Genomic DNA, 23,671 nt, shown 5'->3' with positions numbered 1-23,671 from the left:
AGAGGTCGATTTGTTCTACTAATTTGTGCCTTCAGTGTTGCTTCTTACCTGTGCCCTGACTGGGGGTCGAACCTGCAGTCTTGGTGTTATCAGGATGACGCTCTAACCAACTGAGCTACCCGACCAGGGCCTGCCTTCACTCATTTTTGAAAAGGTGTCTTCTGCAGACTGAAGCCCGAGAGACCAGCCTGTCTGCATACCGTCCCGCTGTGCTCTAGGCACCACGAGGGCTCTGCGCCGCGCACACCTGAGCTCTCTGGCAGGCTGCTAAACACCTGAGGGCACAGGGTCAAGATTAGACGTCCTTATCAAGGACACCGGGACGGGAGCTGTTTTCTTGAATTCTGTTGTTTTAGTTTAAATTTTATTTCATAAAGTAGCTTTTTAACATTAAAATGATTTTTGAAATGGCTTAGTGAATGAAATTGACCGAGGATCAGGGTTCGTTTTTCAGCACTACAGACACTTGGGTGGTCCTCCCATGGGCCTGCCTGCAGCGCTTGCTGGGGGTGGGGGCAGGGGCCAGGCCAGCGCAGGAAGATGTCCAGCAGCACTGCCAGCTTCTCCCCCTAAACACCAGGACCACCCCCCAGTTACAACAACCAAGTGTCTCCAGACGTGGCCAATGCCCCCCAAGGAGCAAGGTCACCCCAGTTGAGAACCAAAGCTCTCTCAGGGGTGTCCCACCTTTTGGCATCTCTGGGCCACACATTAAATATACGGTGACATGTAATCATACACACAAAAATCTCATAATGTTGCAAGTAAATTTATGATTTTTGTGTTGGGCCACATGCGTAGCCATGCTGGGCCGTGGACTGGACACCCCCACTAAGCCTTCTGGCTTCAGATGCCCGGACACCTACCACTGACCCAGTTTCAGAAGCCAAGCCAAGCACGGATGGCATTTGACGTGACGCATGCGGTGGACTTCAAAGGGCTGTGCTCTCACACTTCTAGAATAGTTTTGAAAACCTGTGAATGCGTTTGTAAGTTACCACCTAAATATTTTTATCGCAAGTTCGAATAATTATAAAGAATCTATTTTCTGATGTCTTATACATTATAGCCATGCTTTAAACATACTTCACTGAAAACCTAAAGTGGAAAAGGACATTAGATTTGGGGGGAATGCCAGCTAGAAACGTATTCTTGTCTTTGGAATACACGAGTCAGTCAACTCGGGCTACAGGGAACCGGTAAAACGGAAAAAAGAAGAAGACCCACGTACTTAGAAGGGCTCCTGGTGGCTAAAAAAACCACAAACACAGAAAGGAGAGCCTCGCAGCCATTTGCAAACCACAAACTCAGAGACTCCCGCGCTGGCCCACCGCCTGCCCCGCGCTCCAGACGTGGGGCCCTTATAAAGGTTTCCTCGACTAGTTCAACCAATAAGACTGACGCTTTCCAGCGGGAGCTGCGCAGCTTCGACCAATCAGAGCGGCTCTGCTCTGACCAATCAGGGACCCTCTGGCAGGGGGCGCGCCCTGTCCACTGCACACTGCGTTTTTCAGGAGCTGGTCACGGAAGCCGGCTGGGGGCACAGCAGAGCGCGCCGCCTCACTGCACAAGGGCCTGGCCGGAGCGCGGCCCCCGGCCCTGCCGGCCTCCCCGCCACGCCGTATCACTGTTGCGTTGCTGCGCAATGAGACTGTGCTCGCAGCCTTGCTCTGTCACTCACTGTGGAGCTGTTTTCGTGGAATCAGGTTTCCCCGTTCCACGCGCAGGCACCGCCCCCACGTCCTTGGCCCAGCGCCTGGCGTAGGCCCAAGGCCCCGCCCCCACGTCCACCTGCGCCCCGAGGCCCCGCCCCGGCGTGAGGGCGGCTGCGCGCTGGGACTGGGGGCGTGGTCTCGGCCTGCCCGCCCTGCGGGATCTGCGGCGCGGGCGGCGTTGGCTGTTGGCGTGGCTTGGGCGGTTGTCTTGGAGAAGCAAGATGGCGGCGACTGCGGCCCCGGTGGTGGCGGAGGAGGACACGGAGCTGCGGGACCTGCTGGTGCAGACGCTGGAGAACAGCGGGGTGCTGAACCGCATCAAGGTGGGGCGGGAGGCCGGCGACCTGGCGGAGGGGACGCCGGCCGAGCTGCGGGCCGCGGGGCCCTGGGTGGACGGCGGGCGCCACAAAGGGCCGGGGGCGCGTCGGGCTGACCGCCCGGGCGGGGGCGGGGCCGGGGCCGCGGGCGGGGGCATGAGTCTGGGTCACTCCAGGTCCCGGGTCCCCTGCCGCACGGGCGGCGGCGTGTTCTCGGAACCGGCTTCTAGACGCGGTGGGTCCGGCGGGCGTGATCGGGGGAGCCGGGCTGCGCCGGCGGTGGACGCCGGGGACGCAGGCTGCGGTCTGGCCGCCGCACCTGCCCGCCGGCGTCACTGTCCTGCTGGTTTGCGCTTGGGGCTTCGCTGTTGTGGATGAAACCCGGGGAACTTGTGTGTGTGCTTTACTTGCCATGAGAACTGTCTGGAAGCAGTTTTTGTTCCATTACCCTTTTTTATTTTTAAAGGCCGAACTCCGAGCAGCTGTGTTTTTAGCGCTAGAGGAGCAAGAAAAAATAGAGGTATGAAATTTACAAATTTAAATGTGACTCCATTCACTTATGTTGAATTTCTGATTATTTAACCATTTTAAAATACTACTTATTGTAGTGTATAAACAGGGATAATCTTGAACTATTAAGCATTACATTATTATAGGGAGAGAGCCAAAATTATTCTTTTCGTGAATATTTCAGAATTTGGCAATGGTCTGAGGCCAATACTAAGTCTTGATTATCATAGATCCCGGTTGTAGGCAAACTCTGAAACACAGCTTATGGGACTGGTGTGAAGAAATGGTGCCATTGTCTGAGTTTTCTGTGGGATCCCTGGGAACCTTTGCTAACATGCGGGGTGCACTGTGAACCCCGCTCCGTGGGGGAGTGGAGCGAGCAGGACACCTTTCCCAAAACCGTCAGCCCATCTACTTGCTTCCAAATCACATGATCTTTCTTATTGTCAAAGTCCGCTTCTCTGTATTTTGAGTATTTAGTTTTTCTCTTTACCCCAAGTGCTTATACCATCCTGAGTGAAGAGCCTGGAACTTGGCCACAGGAATCGCCCCATCTTCATGCTCTTCAGCCCCCTCTGGGGCAAACCAGCCTTCTCTGCTGTCACTTCTTGAGACCTCGAAGCCTCTGTGGAGCCTGTCGACTTGGCTCTTCTGTGTTTGTCCGGCATCGGTGTCCTCTTGGCTGCCTCTCTCTGATCCGGACCCCGTGGCCCACGCTGCCGAGCCTCTCCTTAAAGCCCCACTGGGTCTGGAAATACGTCCGAATGGGGGTTGAAATCACACCAACTCCCTGTCCCACTCGCGCTGCACGTGTGCTAAAGCAGTCACCCTGGCCTGCGCGTGCTGGTGGCCCTGAACGGTGGGCGCCACAGTCGCGAGTCCTTCCACCGCATTCTTGACTGTGGGTCTTGTCTTTCCGGGGTCGCAGAAGCAGCAGGCCCTTGCGTTGCGCCCACCCCCAGGCAGAGCCCCCTCCTCCCGCCTCCGTGGGGGGGGCCCTGCGGGACCCGGCGCGGCGGGCACCCATGGGCTTGCCTGCCCAGGACGCTCAGCCGCTCGCCTTGGCCTTGCTGGGGCTCGTCTCTGGCGCCTGGAAGCAGGTTCCCTGGACATGGGTTTTGCCCTTAACACCGCCCTGCTTTTCCTTCCCGGACTGGTTTTGAAAGTGTGTGTCTTAAACAACCTCATAGGTTCCAGGCAGCCTTGAAATCATGATCGTCTCGTAGTCCCTTGCTCCTGCGCCTCAGTGATTTATTTTACCGGGTCAACAAGAATCCTGAGCGTATCTTGGGTCTGTCTTACTGAAGTTACTCTCTATGGCGCTGGACGTTCTGAATTCCCGCCACCTTCCTGAACATCTCCTTTGACTTGGGATTTTTTCTGTTGTGTGTTTTTTTTTTTTTTTTGACCACTCCTGGGTTTCTCCAGCACGATCTCTGTCCTGCTTCCCTCACTGAAATTCCCGGGGCGGTGTCCCGTGGTTGTCATTCGCCCTAAGGGACTGGGACCGCACGGGCAGCACCAGCCCTGTACCTCCGGTCCGCCCCGCCCTCCTGAGTGTCAGGCCTGCCTGTCGCCCTGCCTGCTCTCCTGGTCTTACCTCCGGGACCCTCTCTCGGCCAGGCAGGGGACCCGAGAGGCCCTGCCCTTGTCTCCACGCGCCCCGTCGGGCTCCGTCTGCCCGCTCTGTCCTGAGGCGTCCGAGGAGCTTGGCTGCCCCGCGGCCTCTGCTCCGTGAGCTCGTGCCCAGGCTGCTGGGCCTTCCTTGCCGTCTGTGGCTGCTGCCCCCACCGGTTGCCCCAGGCAGTCTGTTCACAGTGCATGCTCCGCCTCCCCCTCCATTTTCTTCAAATGTTTCAGTCGACTCGGCGTCTTAAAATTTCCTAGACCAGCCTACTGAGGACCTTTGTGGTCCTTACCCTCGTCTTTTTTGAGTTTAAAAAAAACTTAATTGAGGTATAATTGACCAATAAAGTCAATAGACTAGACACGTATAATTTGATACCATATTCATATTCATATGCATCCGTGGAGCAATCAAGATAGTGAAAATATCCACGACGCTCAGGAGTTGCCTCTGCCCCTCCACACCCGTGTGTCACCCCTGCCCCCAACCCACGCGGCCCAGTGTTTGGAGCAGCTAGGCGAGTGGGACCGCGTGTATGTGCTCTTTGGGTTTTTCTTTTGGTCCAGCTGCATTTGTTTAGCATAATAAATTTAAGATTCGTTTGCCTGGTGGTTTTAGTAGATGATTCCATTGGGTTCCTGTGTCTTGTTCCGTAGTAAGAAGCAGGTAGCCTGTAGCTGTTCACCTGGTGGTGGGCATTGGGCTTCCCAGTTTTGGACTCTGATAAGGTCGCCTGCTGTGAACCTGAGGTGCCTGTTTGCTGCTGGGATCTGTGCTTGCTTTGCTCGTGAGGAAACCCCTGGGGGTGGATTACATGATAGGGCATCTTCAACTTGTTAAAGCATCCCAGACTGCCCTCCAGAGGGGCTGCACCACGTCACCTCCGCCACGCATGAGCCCGCCACTCCGCCTGCAACCACGGGGTCTGCCCAATGAGGCCTCGATGTGCCGGAAGTGGGTTCTGTTTGTTGAAAGGAGTGTCTAAGGACAAAAGCAAGCTGGCCGGTGTGCTGCATGAAGTCATCTTGCCTGCTGCTAGCGGGCTGGGCTTGAATCACGTGTGTGATTCAAGTGTTCGTCGTGAGCATGTCACAAGTGATGGATAAAATGACTGTCAAACTTCATGTAGTTGAAATAATGATCAGGTATTTTTATAAGTAAATTTAATGTCATTTCACATGAGTATTTGACGATCTGGCTTTTAAAGCAGTTTAATAAGCAATTTATAAAACATACAAAAATGGAAATCATATGTGGTTTTGTTAACTTGGTGAGGTGTTACGTAGTACAAACCATTCTGTTAGTAATCAGGAGGTGTGGAAATGGGTTAACCATAATTTTATGGGTGACAATATTTTACTTATATCTTTGCCAAAAAATTACACTTTGATCCACATTTTGTAGTTTTCTTATGATAAACACATGACACTTAACCACTTTTCATCTTTTCAACAGAACAAAACTCCTTTAGTCAATGAAAGCCTGAAGAAGTTTTTAAATACAAAAGATGGTAAGATATTCAGCTTGTTCTTGTTCATTTATCTGTCTAAATTTTCAAATCCTGACTCCATTTTGGAGAACGCAGGAATTTCAGGCCATGTTTTGAAGTCTGTGATTCTTATAGGTCCTTATTTTAAAGTCACGTTTCATTAGACAGCTGGTGGGTTGCTCCACACGCTCTTGGTCCTGGGAAACTGCAGGACAGCACCAGTGTTGCTGGAGGACGCAGGGCGCTCTGGCCTGTCACGAAGTGTCACACTGCCTGGTGGCCACTTCCTGAGTTGGGGGCCTAATGAGAAAACGGGGAGGCCGGGGTTTCCATCACTTTGTTGGCCGTTCAGAGAACTCGCCGTTAATAGCGGAGGACTGTGCCCCTGTTGCGGGGTGCCCTGCCGCCCCAGGCCGCGGGGGAGGCCGCCCCTCCCGCGGACGGGCTCGCTACCTCTCTCTCCCTCCCCGCAGGCCGGCTGGTGGCTAGTCTGGTGGCAGAATTCCTTCAGTTCTTTAACCTCGACTTCACTTTGGCCGTGTTTCAACCTGAAACTAGCACAGTAAGAACGACGATTTTCCATCGCCTTTGAAGCCTCTGATGCAGATGCGTTTGTAATAAGCTGGGGGTCAGCACTTGACTACGTGGACTGTCTTGCAGGGAGGTGATTTGTGCAGTTACCTGTTTTCCTTCAACACGCTGAGCCGTCCGCTGGCACCAGGGTCCCTGTGTTGTTTAACTTGAAGGGAGTGCTGTTGTAAAGTTGACTTGTTATGATGTTAAACCAACCTGTTAATGTAGACTTTGAACGTAGAGACTGGTCACAGAAAAATGTAATTTAAAACAATTGACTCTTGCACTTGGCATGTGCAAAATGCCCAGTAGAAGTTTGCTCCTGTTGGGGCCTTGCATCCTGCGTGTTGATGTTGCACGGCCGCTTCCCCAGCGGGGAGAGGCGTCCTCACACAGGGCGGGTGCTGGGCCCCTGTCCCGCCCCGCGGGCCTGCTGGACGGTGGACAGTTCACTCACTGGGAAAACAGGCTCTGAGTTCAGAGATGTCTTTAAGTTCTGAAAATATTTTCCTTTAAACTCTGAAAATAATGTTGTGTATTTGTGCACTTAAAGCTCACTTTCCCATCTTTCTTCCCTAGTTTCAAGGCCTGGAAGGGCGAGAGAATTTGGCTCGGGACTTGGGCATCGCTGAGGCCGAAGGTGCTGTGGGGGCGCCCCTGTTGCTGGAAGTGATCAGACGCTGCCAGCAGAAGGGCAGCGGCGGGGCCGCGGGGCAGGTGCGTGCGCAGCCCCGAGACCCGCGCGTGCGCGGGGGTCCGGCTTCCGCGGAGGCCGAGGGGGGCGCCCCGCAGTGGCAGGAGCGCACATTTAACGGACGCTGGAGACGTGCGTGCTCTGCGGCCGCCGCCCCCTTCCGTGGGCCCCCCTCCCCCCGCCCCGCTCCGAAGCGGCGCCTCCGCCCCTTGTGGGCGGGGCCCGGGGCCACCGTCGCGAGGGGGAGGCCGCTGGGCCGCTGGGCCCCGTCCGCTGGCTGTCACTTCACCGCTGTTTTAAATGCAAAAGACTAACGTGTAGGTTAGTTAAGTTTTAAACTGAAAGGCTTTTTAAAACTACACCTAAAGCTGTATAAGCTATTAATTTTGCTTAGGTTCTAAACATTTTCAAATTTCTGTGTTTTTGGTTAGCCGTTACCTTTTTTACTCTTACCCTTTTTAGAAGGACTGTCAATGCGATTAATGGTGTGATTTCAGCCTGCGTTCATCAGGTGTACGGTGCGCCGTTCACAGGCGCGGGCTGCATCGTAGCGGTCGGGCAGCTGGTCGCACGTGCGCGCTGGGCGCCCGCTCGCGGGGGCCGACGCGGGGGCTGGGGGCCGCCTGCCGGTCGCGACACCTGGGGAGCCTCAGGGCACGCCTCCTATTAGAACCTTTGAAAATCGGCCGAGCTTGACAGCGTACTCAGGGCGTGATAAATCGACTCTTAATTAAAAGATAAAATGTAGGAAAATTACATGCTCTGGAAGAGTGGAGAGCCAGTCAAGATAAGATGCTTTCCTAAGGAAGTGGACAGTCAAGTGATGGTTTGTGATGACAGGGGAGTCACCGTGCGAGAGATGACTCGCTGTAGGCGCGCGAGCAACTTTTAGTGGAAGGGGGCGCTGTCGCTCACGCTGAAGGCTTGTCTGCCTCCCTGAGTAGGCGGGCTGAGGGGACGCCTCGTGGCCTCCGGCGCCCTGGCCCCTGCCTCTCCACCTTCCTTCCCCCCCCGCCCCCCGTCCAGTGGCCCTTGGGGCCGCCTGCATGGTGACGGCCCACGTTTCCTCCCTGGTCTGCTCTCCCTCCCTCAGCACCCGGCACCAGCCTGGGCTGCGCAGCCAGGCTGTTGAGGTTCGCGCCCGGCTCGGCCGCGCCCCGTGCAGGGCTGCCCTCGACCCCGAACCTCCGCCGGCCTCAGGCTGCTCGCCTGTGCAGGGAGGTGGCACGAGGCGCCTGGCGGGGCTGCCGGGAGGGCTGAAGGCGCCGGTGCGGGAAGCCCTGGCCACGACGCTGGGCGTTGGGTGACCCTTCCCGCTCTCTGTGGCTTTGTCACCGTCACTGTGGGGACGGCTCCTTGAGGCCTGCCCGGTCCTCTCCCCCGGCTCAGCCAGAGTGTCAGGCTCCGCCCTGGACACACCTGCCTGGCTGACCCTGCAGCTTCCGGGCGGAAACCGGCTTTATTATCTGTCCTGCTGACAAAGCGGAAGCGGCACAGGTCAGGCGTCCCCGGTCTGTCTGCCTCCCACACTCGTCTGTGTGGCCGCTGTTCCTCCGGCCCCTTGGTTCCAGCCAGGGAGTGGCCTGCCAGCCCCCGAGGAGCCCCTCCGTTTGCCTGATGGTTCTGGATGGTTCTGTGCGAGGTGTCCTGAGAGGTGCGAGGACAGTGGTGGGGGAAGGAAGGCGACGCTGCCCTCTGGAGAGCCCCACGTCCCCCGGAGCCGCACGGGCCGGGCCGCCCGCCCAGGGGGAGGAGCGGCGTCTGCGGGGACGCGGGACCGGGAAGGGGGCCAGGCCCGCTGGTGGGGAGGCGGGGAGGGCGCAGCTTCCCGGGCGTGCACTGACCGACTGGACGCCTAGCGGGGAATCGGGGCCTGAGCGGACCCCGCTTTCCTAAGTAAACGTTAGGAGCGCCCCTGGCAAGGGCGGCGACGTGAACCTGGGCGCAGCCAGCGTGTCGGCGTAGACGGCGGTTTTAAATGCTGAAGTTCTGTCGCGGGGTTAGTCTGGTGTTATTTTTAAGTGTTTCCATTTTAAATGAATGTTTCAGGGGACACTAGATCCGGCTGCTGCGCACTCGCCACCAAAGTCGCCGGACGGCAGCGCCAGCGCACATGCGGGCCCCAGCAAGGTGAGTGGCACGGGCTGGCGGCCGCCCGGCCCGGGGCCCCGCCGCCGGGTCTCCCCCCCTGCTGCTCGCCCCACGCTGGGCGGTGGTTGTGTCGCAGGTGCTGCTCAGTTTCTGGCAGTGCTTTTTTCCTTTGGATGACATATTTTTGAAAATGAACTATTTTGCTCTACTGGCAGTTGGTTGAATTTTGTGTCACGGAAACAAACATGCTGTTAAATACAGAATTGTGGAATGGGGGCTCATTTGGTACTTAGAACACTTGTTCCCTTCCTTGAACAAGGAGGTTTCCTTTCTTTTCACCTGTAGGTGGCAGGCTCCAGGGTGTAGAATGTTGCGTTGAATGTCACAGCTGGGTGACAGGTCTGGAGTTGTAGGTCATGGTGAGTTTTGTATCAGGGAGCCTCTTTGAAAATCTGTGAGGAAACCCGTGTGGTTTCTGAGCTGTCCCCGTGGATGCCTGTGGGCTCCGGGGCTGGTGTGAGGGGCAGAGGAGGGGAGCGGGGCCCCCGAACTTCAAGTCAGAGGTGCTTGTGCCAGTGGCAGGAATGGGTGGGATGGCGGCCGTCAGGGACCCGCCGGAGCCCACTGTCCCCCGGAGTGCGGGCGTGTGGGGACCGGCTGCTGGCCCCACACGCTGTGCTGCAGAGTGAGACCCGGGGACCGGGGGGTGGGGATGTGGGGGCCGCTGTGACCTGGGCGGGCCCCGGGGGCGGCCCCTGCCGTGGTGGGACCTCGTCGGTCCTCTCTGTCCTTGTGGTTCGGAGACGGGAGGGACCGGGTGCGGCGCTCCCAGCCGAGCAGGGAGGCTCTTGGGCTGTGGCGCAGGCTCCCCTTCTCTGAGCCCAGGGCCTGCTCCGAGGGGAGGCGGGTCCTTGGAGGCCTTCTCCTGCTGCTCCTGGCGGGGGCGGCGGACGGGGCCCGCTGGAGTCGAGTCAGGGCCCCCGCGGTGACCGCCCAGGGGGAGCGAGCGCCTTTGGAAGGGGCTCGGCGTTCTAGGGGCCGCAGCTGACACCTGTTCCAAAATACTTACTAGTGCCCAGCGCGCCGAGCAATTTGGAAGATTCCTTTTTAGCCAGTAATTGTGTTTTAAAGCAGATTAATGATACTTTTCACAGATGGTATGTCTGCAAGATGAAATATTAATGTCTATTTTACACATAATTTTCTTTGCATTTTTTTTTCCTAGACTTAAGAATTATGAGACTGAGGTTTTGAGTCAGTTGGGACATGTTGCCCTAAATCAGCGATTTTCAGCCCATGCACCGCATGCATTTTTAAAACATGCAGCACCTGTCGACTCAGGGGCACTGATCTCTTCTTCCTGAGATTGTCCAATAAAAAAATGACCACGGCCAACACAACAAGCCGCCCAGTGTGAATGAATCAAAACCGCACCTGTTTTCTGTGGGCGTGGCTAGACAGCGCCCTTGGGTGCGCCGTGGCCTTGTGTCCCGCCCGCGCCTGCTGTGCTGCGAGGGGCTGGCAGTGCCGCTCTGCGCGGTCCTGGAGTGGGGCTGGCGGTTGCCGGAGCCAGCAGGGAGGGGGCACCAGGCCTGCGGGCGGCCCCACGCTTCCCTGCCGTCGGATGGCCCTCGCTGGGGCCTGGCCGGGCCTGTGCGGCCGCGGCCGTGTCTGGATCATTGGAGCCCAGCTGTGCTGGCCTGGGCTGGGGCGCGCTTCTCCCTGCACCTGATGGGTTTGCATTTGGGGTTCTGGTCATCTCCTTCCCCGTGCACGCCAGCCCCCTCTTTCCCTGGGTGGTCGTTGACCCCCCCGGGGCTCCAGAAGGAAGGGCCTGGCCCGCAAGGCCTCCCGGCCCGAGGCCTGCGGGAAGCACGGGGCCCTCGGGCCAGCGCCTGCTTGGCCTCCGCGAGGAGCAGAGGTCTCAGGTGGAGCCGGAGACGCCGCCTGAGGTGCGAGCCTGGAGCTGTGGAGGGAGGGAGTTCAGGTCAAAAAGTGGGTTTCAGAAGGGAACATAATATCTCAGTTTTTAAGACATTGATAGGCATCCTTTTCAGCTTAGTTACGAATTGGTTTATTTTTAAAGATTGACATTGTGTGGTAAACTGTCATTTTATTCCCACGCTCAGATCCCAAGGTATAGAGGCCAAGGTAAGAAGAAGCCCAGCGGGCAGGAGTCGGCTGCCAAGGTAACGCGCGTGAGGGCGAGGGCAGAGCAGCTGGGGGCCGCCCGTGCCCCGCCGGCCCGCGGGCCTCCTGGCCGCGCCGCCGCTCCTTCAAAACGACATTCTTTGTATCTGTCGTCAGAACACGACAGAGTCGTGGGGCCTAAAACAAAATGTGATTTGACCGTCCATTTTTATCCAGGTGAAAATCACATTGTTTCATTTTTAAACTATACTGTCAGTTTCATTTTCAGGGTTCCTTGGTTTTTGACCACAAAAAAGTTGAAAATACTTATTTTTTGAACGGATGGTCATGTACATATTCTCAATATGATTTTAATCCAAGATCCGCAGAACATCCTCTTACTGTTTGTACGTCCTAGTCGGTGAATTAAAGACCGAATAGTTTCCTGCAGGACGTTTTTGGGTTCAGCAGCTGTGAAACCACTGCCCGTTGGTGCGTCCTCACAGCCCGGCTGCCGTGGCCGGCGGGGACACGCGGGGTGGGGGGCGCAGGAGCCGGCGGCGGCCACTGGTGCCTTGGCTGCTTTTGTTTCCTCCCCAAAGCTCACGAGCTCGTAGACTAACTCCTTTTAAAATTTAAATGTTAGAGGTCTTAGAAGCATTATTAACCAGCTGGTTCTTACACTTGTTTAGAATGAGATAAGCTCATTGAACCTTTAATTCTGTGAGGTTCGCCAGTCCTGTTGGGCCGCAGTTCACATGAGGGGCCGCGGGCCTCCAGAATTAAAGGGCGTCTGAGGCTGCGTGTGCTGTGGTGGCTGCTTCCTCCCGTGGCTTTCAACCGTGACTTTCTGTTGCTGTGTGTGTTTACGCTGTTTTTTACGCCCTACCATGTGAGAAGGTGTTTAAAATGTTCCCAAGCAGGTACGTTGGACGCTTCCGTAGAGGAAGTTGCTGGTAAGTCCCTGGCCCGAGCGGCTCGCAGCCCACCCTCAGCGGCGGGGCCCCACCTGAAGAACGAGAATTAGAAACATAAAACAGCGTTTTGGTCGGGGTGCTTTCCATCAGTTTCTTGGACTTCTTTAGAAAATTCAGAGCATGGGTCACAGTAATGAATTTTCGAGTCTTATTGGCGTCCTGGGTTTTAGAGAGAATCAGACACTTGGAGGGAGCGGCCCCGCGGAAACCAAGCACACGGGGCAGCGCGGCCGCCAACTTCCTCCGCGGGCGGGCCCTCGCTCTGGACCGCGTGGCCTGAGGAGGCCGTGGGGCCCCGGATGCTTGGCGGCCCCGTGGCGCCCTCCTCCCTGCCCCTGCCCCTGCCCCTGCCTCTGGCTTTTAGGGAGCCTGTGGCTCCAGCCCCCCGGAGGGACCGCCCCCAGCCTTCCCGCCTTGCCTCGCGCCTGCGGCTGCTCCCGCGGTCCTGCCAACCCCCCCCTGGCATCGTGGCCTCCCCGCACCCCGCTGCGAGGGGCCATGGAGGGGCGCTCGGCAGGCGGGCTCCAGGGGGCGCCCTCCCCGTGCGGCTGGGCTGGGAGCACACTGACTTGGCAGGGCCCCCGCGTGGCCCTGGGTGTTGGTGGCCGAGCCGGCCTGCCCTGCGGGACGTGGGGGGCGGGGGGGCAGCAGGAGAGCCTGGGCACCCAGCAGGGCCGCCGGAGGGTGGTTGCTCCTTCCTGAGCTGAAGGTGCGGGCGTTAGTGCTCGATCAGAGCTGTTTCCAGGACACGAAGTTCACGCTGCAAATGGACCTAGTCGCTCGTGGGCACACGAGCCTGACGTGTGCTCAGGGCTGTGAGCCTGTCAGACAAAACGAGGGAGAAGCTGAGGTTTTCAAGCCGATTTAACTTGGGTAAAATAAAAGTTGTGTCTCTGGGTTTTGTTCTTGTGATCAGTGAGGGGCAGACGTAGACGAGAGCACTTTCCCCATGAGCAGCGGTTGTGAGTGCTCGCCAGCGCTGCCGCCTGGAGTGTCCTTTGCGCTGTGAACCGTGTTGCCGTGTTGTCTGGGAAAGGATCAGAAATGACACCAGGCTTTTTTTTGGTCGGCCCTGCCCACTTGGGTTTTTACCACTCAGTTGGAGAACTGAGTGAGATACTCCGTTTTTGTTTTTAATATTTAGCATAAGCTGCTTTTTCGCATCACATGAAATGCAATGTGTAAGGTGGGCGTTCCGTAGTCAGCCTTCAGCCAGGCAGGCATTTTGAAGCTCGTGAGTATTGAGATATTTTTCTTCAAGTTCTTAAAAAAGGGCTGTTGCACAAACCCTTGCTCCTCGGATGGGCCCGGCTCTGGGTGGACGTCGGGCCGCGAAGGGCGTCGCGGTGTGTGCGTCCGGAGCGGGCGTCCCCGGGCTTGTGCGGCCCCTGCAGGGTTCACTGGGCAGCCGGGCGCTGTCTCCTCCTACACGCGCGCACGCACGCCGCCGCCGGGGGCCTGCACGCCCCCGGGGCAGCACACTCGCCGCGCTGACCGTCCTCCCTGCCGGCATCCGGTCCTGCCTGGGTCAGATCCACGGCTTCCCAGCTGGCGCTCCTTGCCTGCGGGCCCCCGGGCTGCTGGCCGGGCGGGCGCGGGGGCGTCTCCGGTGCGGTCCCAGGCCCGGGGCCTGGCTCGCCCGGGCTCCTGCGGCGGTGGGCTGGCCTCCAGCCCGCGGGCGGAGAGTTTCTCCAGGCGAACTGAGTTTTCAGAAGGGCTCTAGAATTGTGGTTCTAGAATTCTACAGTGTTTATAGGTGAATGAGTTACACTTTTAGATGTGTGTTACAGGTGTAATAAAATTACTTTTCTAAATTTATTTGTAAGTTTTGGGTCAGACCCTGCCTTTAGTGGGTTTGGGGTGGGGAGATGGGGTGGGGGTTAAGACATGGATAGGAGAATTTGCATGAGCCTTTTGAAAACTGAAAACCTGGAGAACTTTCTTTGTCTTTGATGTTTCTCCGTTACAAGCAGTTCAGAAAACAGCCTTTAGTTTGGAAAAAGTTACTTTTTTCGAGGTTCATCAGACATTCCAGTGATAATTTAAGTCTTTGGCTGCTGGGAGATTGGTAGTTAATTTCACTGTGAACCCTCTCCCCACGGTGCTGATTTTCTGCTAATCTAGAAATGGTAGAACGTGTGTGTGTGTAACTGTGCCCGTGGGAAGTTAAATGTATACCAAAGCTTCCTTACAGCCTCGCTGGAACCCAGTGCGGAGCTGCCTGGCCCCGAGTGGCCGCTGTCGCGCGGTGCGGCGCAGCCGGTCTCGCGCTCATGAAGAGGCAGAGCTTTTACAGTAAACGGCTTTACTGAGGGCGGCCACTCACGGCCACACCGCCGTTAGTTCCCAGGGCTGCGGTGCCAACGTTCCGCAGGTTGGTGGCTCGAGCCGCAGAGGCGGGTCGTCATCACGGCGCTCAGGCCGCAGGTGCGGACTGGGGCTCCACAGGGCGGGTCCCTCTGCTGCCGGCCCAGCTGTCCGGGCGAGTCTCCTCTGTCACACTCCCGTGGTGCCCTCCCGTGTGCCCGTCTTCCCTCGTAAGGACACAGGCGTGTGCAGTTGGGGGCCTGTCCTGCTCGAGCCTGGCCTCAGCCAGCCCCCTCGGCCGTGACCCCGCTGTGAATAAGGGCCGCTCGGAAGTCCTGGGGCGAGGGCCCGGTTTGTCTTCTGGGAGGAGATGTGTGACCCAAACGTCGGGGGGCCCCCCACGGTGGGCCGGGGAGAGGATTCTAAGGCGTCGTCGGGGGTTCTTTTTCTTGTTGCGACACGTCTTTGTTCTAACCAGTTCTCGGCCTCAGCTATGGAGTCATCCTGAGTCCTAGCTCTGGCGTGCCCGCAGCGGGGACGGGACCCCGGGGCTGCCGTGTCCGGGCGGAGCGCGGACAAGGCTGCCCTCAGCCCCAAGCGGGCTGTGCGCGGCCCTGGGCCGGCGAGGGGACCGGCGGCTGCTCCGAGGGCGTGGGCGTCGTGAAGGGGGCTGCTCCCCAGGGGTGGCTGGGCGCTTGTGTGCGTCTGCAGACTGTGTTGGCAAACGTCCTCTTCCCGTGGGCTTTTTTAAAGCAGTAAACGTTACGTGGAATTAGGTCTCCCGAACACGTCAGTGGACCCAGCTGGGTGATGGTCTTTGTGGTGAAGCGGTAACGACACGTCCCTGTGTGGGTTAGAAATTGATTCTAGGGCAGTTCCGAAGCGGGCGGCGTGCTTTTACCCCGAGGGTCAATAGAACTGTAGTTCTAAAGCAGACTTCTTGCTATTGGAAGGCTGTGCCTTGTGCTCAGGAGGCATCAGGATGTGCTGTCCCTGGGACCCGTCGCCCCCGACGAGCCTGCCTCCACGGCGCTCACGGGGAGCAGGGCCTCAGTGGGGGGTCGTCGTCTGTTGTGCGGGACCCCGTGCCAGAGGGTCGAGGGTTAAAGTGACGTCCCCCGTGCGGGACACGTTTGAGGGCGTTTTGTGACGGCGAGCCCCCGCGGAGTCGCTGTCGTCGTGCGGCGTGTCCGCGGCTGCGGGCACGGGCGGCTCTGCAGCCGGCAGGCAGGGCCGAGGCGGGAGGGTGTGCGGAGCGGGGCCTCTGGCGCGGCCCCCGCCCCCCGTGCCCGTGCGGGCCGCCTCGGTCCTGGGGCAGGAGTGGGGATGCGGAGGCGGCCGTGGGCCCCTGTCGCTGCCGGGGGCCGCGGGCACGCGGCACGTGGTGGCTCCGCATGTGCGTGGGGACAGGGCGGGCCCGGGCGCTGCCCTGCGGTCTGCCTGGCGGCCGGCGCCGCGCGGGCGGCGGTGTCCCCTGAGAAGCGCGCGTGGGAAGGCGCCGTCCTCCCCTCGGTGGCGCTTGGGCCGCCTCTGTCCGTCCCTGTGAACGAAGCCCCCTTCTCTCCTAGCGGCGGCGCCTCCCATCTCAAGCGGGAAACGTCAGTGGGATCGTGCGGTTCATGCGGCGGTGACGCCCGCACCTGTGGGAGGGCGCAGGGCAGCTATGCAGGCGCGGGGCACGGGCTCGCGGGTCAGGGAGGGTGAAGAGGGCCGCGGCGAACGCCGTCCTTCAGCGTTTCCCCCTTTAAGTGACCGGTGCTCCGAGACTGGGGATGGAGGGACAGGTTGTGGGTTACCCCGACCTCGTGCACTTCGCTGCGGGGGTCCCCCGCACGCGCACACGGGTCCGTGCCCGCACGCACACGCACTGAGACTTGCGCCTGTTCATGACTTGTGTCATTGAAAAGATCTTACTCAGGTTTCCCTTCCCCTCCTCTCTTCCCCTGTCTCCTTCCAGAAGGCCAGCAGCGAAGCCAGTCCGAGCGAGACCAGCACCTCCTTGTCAGAACCAAAAGGCAAAAGCAGCCTTCAGCTCCCGGCCCCGGAACCCAAAACGGGGTCCTTCTTGAACAGCAAAAGCCTCGGCGGCGGAGACGAGGCCGGGCTGGGCCCACAGGACGACGACACGGACGGGGACTCGTTCTTCGATGACCCCGCCCCGAGGCCCGAGGAGGCCTGCGGTTGGTGAGCGGTGTTTGGGGGACCATCGGGGCCGAGAGGCTTAAAAGCGTGATTTCCAACTGTCGTACTGGGTTGGCTGTAAAGTCCGTTTAGTCTTTTCTGTAAAGTAAGACTCACTTTCCCCAGTAACGTGATGGACTTGCATGTTCGGAGCACGTTGTCTGTGTCGCGCTGTGGGCTTGCAGTGGGCAGAGGCGGGGGAGCCGCTCAACACCCTCCAGCGCCTGAGTCGGCCCCACGCGGGGGGTTATGCGGCCGAAAGGCCCACAGGACCAAGAAACTGCGCAGACCACTTTGGACACATTCGATCAGTCACAGCCCCTTCTCCGTACACGGCGCAAATCTTTTTTTGCATTTCAGCTGCATTTTTACCTTTCTTGAAATCAAAAGCATAATATGCTGAAAGTGTCACTTTTTTTGCTAAACAAACTTTTTGGTCAACCCAGTATTTACATTTAAAAACTAATGAGCTGCTAAAGGTTCTGTACTTAGGGAATTCTTCAGCCTGGGTGTGCGGCACTGGGGCCTTGTATGCGGCCGGACACCCCAGCTGCTGAAACCCCGGGTGTGCGGGGGCCCCCAGGCGGGGCGGCACGGGAGGCCCAGAAGGAGGGGCCTGGGGCGGGGGCCGGGTGGGGCGGGCCTGGAGGGCCGAAGAGCTGGCTGGGCAGCGCCGCGTCTGCGGGGTGGTGGCCTGTGCCGCCCACGCCCGCGCTGTCCCTTGCCTGACTTTCTGGGCAACGCAAGGGGCTTCTGACAGAGTCACGGACAGTGAGGACGATGACCAGCCGATGTCACAGGGGACTGTGGGAGGGTGCGTTCTGGGACGCAGGGCTCCGGGCGGGTGGGCCCCCGCCTCTGACCCGTGCCCTCATCTCGCGCTAGGAGAAGCGCCCCCGGGGAGCGCGGGGGAAGCCTGGCCTCGCTCTCGGACGCGCCCCCCTTGCAGAGCGGACGCAGCGCCCTTGCCGCCGCCGCCGCCGCCGCCGGAGCCCCGTCCTGGAAAGACGCAGAAAGTGAGTGTGGGGGCCGCCCGCACCCGCTTCTGGCCTGGGCGCTCAGGGCCGCCGTCCCCTCTCTGACCGGATCCGTGGTCTGTGACCGCTGCCTCTTTTTTCAGCAGCATGTGTGTGAATCATAAACACTGTTCCTGCTTCCACCCTCCAGAGGCATTCCAGCTAATGCCGCCTTCCGAGCTCTCCGTTTCTTCCTCCCGTCGCCTGGGTTCTGTTTTCTCTGTACCATCTTGAGAAAGTTTTCTAGGAAGTGGAGCTTCTCTAGGAGGTCACTGTGTGGCTTTGCATCCGTCTGTGTGGCACACACGGTGGACTGGGGCTGCTCCCCACCGTCGGCCGCCCCGCCGTGTGGCCGTGGCTGTGGCCACGCCTCCCTCCCTCCCTCCCTCCTCCCCACGGGCCTCGTCGCCCTCAGGGCTGGGCAGGGAGGAGGGGTGGCTGAGGACCCAGGAAGTGAACAGCGAGGGGCCGGGGTGGGGGCGGGGGCCGGGCGCGCGGGGGTGTGGGCAGGGGGTGGGGGCCGGCGGTGCTGGGAGCAGTGGAAGCAGCCATTCGTCGGTTTGTCATTTTCTCCTCGTTTTCAGTTATTAAGCTTTAAAGAAGCCTCTATGACAATAAAGGTGACGTGTTTTACAGACAATCGTGTTCTGTTGGTTTAAGGAGAATTTTTTCTTCTCTTCACAGGTAAGAGAGAGAACACAGTTTTGAGAGACCTGAAGTTGGCCAATGACAAGCTCGGCTCCCTTGGACTAGGTAACCGGGTTTCTCCTGCCCGGCGGAGGCCGGAGCCGGTCCTGCCTTAGAGTGGAGCCTTCACGGCGGGAGCCGCTGGCCGCCAGGGAGCCTCCGGGAGCGCGCGTTTGCTGGCTGAGGGGCCTGGTGCGCACCCGCTGCCGCGGCGACCGGCGACCAGCGACGGGGGCTCCGGGTCGGCTCCGGGACAGCTGGCTCCGGGGGTGGCGGCTAAACCCGGGGCAGCCCCTCTGCGAGGCGAAGGGCGTGGTGCGCGCGCCTGTGAAAGCGGGAGGCAGGCCTTGCGCCCGGCCCTGGCCCGCGCTCCACAGAGGCCCCCGCTGGGCGGTGGCACTGAGCGTGTCCGGGGCGCCGGGCGCCCGTGGCCCTGGGACGGCGGCCCGAGGGCAGGGCAGGCTGTGGTGGCGCCGCGGGCGTGGGGCGCGCGGGCCCGGGCCCCGCCTCCCGTCCTCGCCCGCCCAGCACCTGCGTCCGGGCACTAGGCACGTCCGTCCGCGGTCCCTCCTGGCGGCGGGCGGGGCGTCTGGCACAGACGGCAGCCCTCGCAGACGGGCCTGTCCTCTTTCATGCCCCTCCTCCATCAGTGTCCAGGCCTCGGCCGCTGCACCCTCCCCGTCGCAGGCCACGCTTCCCCGTCGTGTACGGGCCTGGCGCCTGCTTTGGGGTCTCTCACAGCCATCCTCACAGAGGCTCCCGAGCCTTCCCAGCGTCCAGTGTGTTCAGCTGCTCGCCGCCCCTCCCTCCCCCGCCCCGCCGCCAGAGCTGAGCTCTGCAAGGTCAGAGATGCCCTCTCCTCCTTGCTGGACCCCAGGGGACCCTGTGGTCACTGTTGAGCTGGACAAACGAGTACCCCAGGCAGCTCTGCCGGAGGAGGACCGCTTTGTCTGATGGCCTGTTCAGAGCGGGACCCCTCAACAGTGCCCGGGGCGTCCACATGGCCCGGCGGGTCTTCGAGGGGCCTGGGGCCTGCGCAGTGGGGCGTCTGCCCACCCGCGGCTGGGCTGGGCTCCCCCTGGGTCCATGCTATTCTCTCGGCCATGCGTGGTCTCCGTGTCTTCCCCGTTCCAGCCACCTGCACCTGGGCCCCCCACGTCTGCTGCGAGGCGATACCCCCTCCTCTGCCGCCCCTCAGAAGGCGGGGCAGCTGGGGACGCGCTGTGCAAGGCCACGGGACCCCGCCGCCCGCAGGCGTCCCTCCCCGTGGTGTCCGCTCTGACCGGGTTGGCGTGTGCTGACGTCTGTTGGAGAGGTCACCGCTGCCAGCAGAGGGGACAGCCGGGCCTGTGGGCATGCAGTGCCAGCTGGTCGGCCGCTGGGCGCTCTGTGCCTGTTCACATCTGACTGCCGGGCAGAGTCGAGAGCCTCTACGGCAGGGGCCGGGGGCGGGGCCGAGGCGCGGGGGGGTGCGGGGCGGGGGTCGCCGAGGCCGGGGTGTTCCATCGCATCCACCGTTTGGTTTGACTCTCGCATGGCAACGTCAGCGGTGCACATGCAACGTGACTAAGCTTTTGAGTACTTGGAATAAAGGAGTGTATTTATTCACTACATCTTGTGATAGGACGTAATGTTTCCTAAGTAGGTGGTTTTATCGTTTGCTTTTGTATTATGGTGAAAGTATTGTTTCTGACCTTTGAGACTTGTAACAATGTGACATTTTTCACTGGTTTTTTGGAAGGAAACGTGTGTTTAATCGTAGATAGTTGTGATGTGTGTTTCTATAAATATAATGTGTATCTTTCTCTGAACTCCCCAGGTGCTGGAGAGGGTGACGACTACGTTGATGATTTTAACAGGTAAGGCGAGTGGCTGGGCGGCGAAGAGGTCCGTTGGGAGCGGTTGCTAGACAGTCAGGCTGGTGCTCCTTACGGTGGACGGGCCCCCCTGGCTGGCGCTGAGCGAAGGGACTGGAAGGGGGTTTGGAGTCACTCGTGGGCCCTTGGGCCGTGGTCCTGCGTCGGGATGTGGGTGTCGAGGAAGCCCGGCGAGAGTGGGACAAACGTGTAGCTGGGGCGCGGGCGCGGGCCCTCAGGACCACGAGACCGCCACGGGGCGAGGGCCCTTCTGCCCTTCCCCCCACGTCGGGCTGGCCCCGGCCACCTTGGAATGAGAGGCCTCTGCCTCTGCAGCTGTGTTTCTGCTTCAGCGTTTGTGCACCGGGAGTGGGCTCGTTACTAGTTTGGATGTAGTATTTGTTGTGGAGATGAGAACTTTTAAATCAGAGTCTGGGAATTTTCTGTGATTGACAGGTTGCCCCCCTGCCCCCGCCCCCACCTTGGAGATGTTTCTCTCCAGCAAAAGGTTTCCCACACAGTGTTTTCCTTGAGGACGCAGTACGAGAGCAGGGACGGGGAGGCCCTTGCTGGCGTCTCGCTGCTCCGGGACCTCCGTCCCCAGGAGCCTCTGCTGCCCTGGACGGTGGGCGGTACCTGCCACCCTCCCCCAGCTCGGCCCTGGGCCGGGGGCGGGGGGGCCCACGGCCAGCGTTGCAGGCTGTGTTCCTCGGCTTCCTTTGAAGGGTCACACACAGGGCAGGTTGGAGAGCGGCGGTCGCTCTTCCCGCACCTGTGCTCAAGGTGCCTGTTTCCCCATAACCAGCACCAGCCACCGCTCGGAGAAGAGTGAGCTGAGCATCGGCGAGGAGATCGAGGAGGACCTGTCCGTGGGGCTGGACGACGCCAACACCAGTGACAAGGTGCGGGCGCCCTGGGCGGGCTGGTGCCACTGCTGCCGCCCGCCTGTCCTGGAAGCTGGGGCAGCAGGTGGGAATGGGGCGTTGGCGACAGGGACCGGCCTGAGTCTGGAGAGACTGTCTTCAGTGAGGACGTAGGACGGTGTTTATCGTCGCTTCCTCTGGGGGCGGATGAGGTGTTCCCAGGACGTCTGGGCGTTGTTACTGGGCACCCCTGCAGTTGGCTCAGCGGCCACGGGCCAGGGGGTGGCGCTGCGAGGGGCGGGGGAGGAGGCGTGAGGCTGGGGGGCGGTGCCGCACAGGGCGGTGCGGAGTAGGAGTCGGTGGGCCTGGGAGTCTGTGCTGGAGACGCGCCTGGGCTGCGGGCTTAGCCGGGAGCGGAGTGCGCCCAGGCGTGCGGGGGCGGGGGGGGGGGGGGGGGGGGGCGGGCGTCTCAGATCCTGGGTTGGTGCTGCAGGGAGCGGTGCCGCCGTGGGGCTGCGCTCCCGCTCCGGGGCTGCCCGCCTTCGAAGTGCTTGTGACCTGACACGCGAGTGACCATGTCACGCGAGGAGGGGCCTGCGGGGAGGCGGGTGTTTGTTGTGAAAACAGCGCATCTGAGCCCATGGAGCCTGGGCCCGGGCCCCGCCCCTCTGTGCGCTGTTTGCTCAGGTGGACAAGCTTTAACCTTGCAGTTGGCTGTCCGCTGGGCCTCGTGGTGGGTCACAAGGTCCCCAATAGGAAGCGGGGCGGGGAGGCCTGGAGGGATGCAGCCACGGAGGGGCGGGGGCGGGGTCTGGCCGTCTGCACTGCAGGGTGCCCCATAGCCACGCGTGAGCCCCTTCCATGCTGACGCCGATCTCCCTTTGTCTCACACCAAGCTCGACGACCGGACGCAGGACCTGACAGTGTCGCAGCTCAGCGACGTGGCCGACTACCTGGAGGATGTGGCCTGCGCCTGAGACGGGGCTGCGGCGCCGTCCGGCGGGCCTGGACCCTGGGCGGCCCCGGGTCTTCCCGGGCCGTCGCTCCTGCTGGAACGCCTGCTCTCCGCTGGTGCCTTGTGTTTCAGAAAGACGGCAGATATTTTTGAAAGTTAACTTTGCATCGCACTAAACAAGATACTTCCGGTTGAGCCCCCGTGTGGAGGAGTGAGTCGTCATAACTGGGTTTACCGTCACGTTTCGCTGTGGAAGCTGATTACGCGCCAGCTCACGGCAGGGGGCGACCCCCCGGGCACCGTGGGGTTGGAGCCCAGTGCACAGCGTCGGCACAGCCACAGGTCCCCACCCGCCGCACGCGTGTGTGTGCGGCCACGGCCACCCGGTGTGCCGCTGCGGATCACGGAGGGCCCGGGCGGGCCGGGCGGCGTGGCATGTGCGCTTCCCCCGCGAGGGGCCATCGGACCTTTCAGGCGACCCGAACACGCCCTGGGGCGTGCTGCTCGGCCCGGCTTGTTTGCAAAGCGTCCTAGAGGTGGCTGTGATGTCTCGTCCTGCTGTGGCGTGGTGGTGGCCAGTGACTGCCCTGTGTCCCGGGAGCAGCTTTAGTCCCAGGGCCTCTGTCCGCGGGGGCGCTAGTCACTGTTTGTGGCGATGTCTTGAGACCTCGCGCACCAAGCTGCCCCGAGGCCGTCCAGCCGAGCTGCTCGTCACACCTGTGAGTGCACCGTGTTGGATCCACGTCGGGCCGCGGCAGCGGCCACGGCAATGGCCTGGGGCCGCTCCCACGCCGGCGAGCCCGCCCCGCCGTGCCCGGTCTCACCGCAACCCTGGGCACCAGAGCCCGCCGTTGCGGTGCCCTGTGCTGCTGCCGATCGCGACGCCGCCGAGCTGTGAGGGTCGGCGGGTGGTGACGTGTGTGTGTGTGTGTGTGTGTGGCGTGTCGTTACAAGTAAAGCTGTGATTGCATGGTGGATTCTGTACTTTTTTATTTCAATTAAATTACGGGTTTTTACTAAAAGTTCTCTGTACTGATAGAGGGGAAACCCCTCCACCGGCCTCCGCAGGGGAGCAGGCCTGAGGGCCGGTTCGTTGCCAGTGGTTCACGTCCCTGGAGCCTTGGTGTCACCCAAGTGCCCACTGGGCCTCGCAGGTGCAGGGACATGGCTGCAGCAGGGCGGAGGTGCTGGGACGTTCGCCTCTGACTCTCGGATGTGAGCAAAGCCGGGCCACGAGCACCGAGGGGACCAAGAATGGGCGGCGACGCCGGCCGCAGGGGCCGCCCTCGGCTCGTCCTCGGGCCGGAGGGGCCCCGTTGCGTCGACGAGGTGCGGTGGCTCTGCCGGGCCCTCTGGGGGCGTGTCAGGTGCGTGGCTTATTTTTACGTTACTGGGTAGGAGCCAGATTCCAGAGAAATGGAAGAAGAGCAGGAGAGGGCTTTTAATTTGTGGAAAACTTTTGAACAGAAGCATCTGGAATATTCAAAAGGGCATTTTCCTGTTGCCAGAGAACCTAGTCTCCTGGCGGTGTCTCGAGGGCGGGGGGCAGCCTGGGGATCCCCTTCCGCCAGCCCCGCATGCGCCGCGCCGGGGCAGCACGCAGTCCAGCTGTGCGGAGCCGCGCTCCGTGCGCGCCCCGGGGTTAGCTGGGGTCTGCGTGTGAGCGGGTGTTTTTTGGTTAAA

General features: G+C 60.5%; 1 protein-coding gene across 2 annotated transcripts; it reads left to right on the top strand.

Moving 5' to 3' along the window:
• The first annotated feature begins 1,861 nt into the window (after positions 1 to 1,861).
• On the top strand, positions 1,862 to 22,674 carry CEP43 (centrosomal protein 43). 2 transcript variants are annotated; one of them, XM_054595061.1, is made up of 13 exons: positions 1,862 to 2,038; positions 2,499 to 2,552; positions 5,625 to 5,679; positions 6,132 to 6,220; positions 6,811 to 6,948; positions 8,975 to 9,055; positions 11,146 to 11,205; positions 16,388 to 16,614; positions 17,497 to 17,627; positions 18,312 to 18,380; positions 20,134 to 20,173; positions 20,976 to 21,072; positions 21,930 to 22,674. In XM_054595061.1, exons 1-13 carry the CDS (start codon positions 1,937 to 1,939, stop codon positions 22,008 to 22,010), a joined length of 1,224 nt encoding a protein of 407 aa, XP_054451036.1. In that variant the 5' UTR covers positions 1,862 to 1,936; the 3' UTR covers positions 22,011 to 22,674. The 2 variants fall into 2 exon arrangements, with proteins under 2 accessions (XP_054451036.1, XP_054451031.1); XM_054595056.1 differs by lacking the exons at positions 8,975 to 9,055; positions 11,146 to 11,205.
• Positions 22,675 to 23,671: the final 997 nt, after the last annotated feature.

This window comes from Pteronotus mesoamericanus, unplaced genomic scaffold (assembly GCF_021234165.1).
Source record: "Pteronotus mesoamericanus isolate MK-2021 breed Mesoamerican mustached bat unplaced genomic scaffold, CSHL_Meso_final contig_134, whole genome shotgun sequence".
NCBI lineage: Eukaryota > Metazoa > Chordata > Mammalia > Chiroptera > Mormoopidae > Pteronotus > Pteronotus mesoamericanus.
Note: the sequence above shows the minus strand (reverse complement) of the source record. Positions and strands in the feature narration are given on the sequence as shown.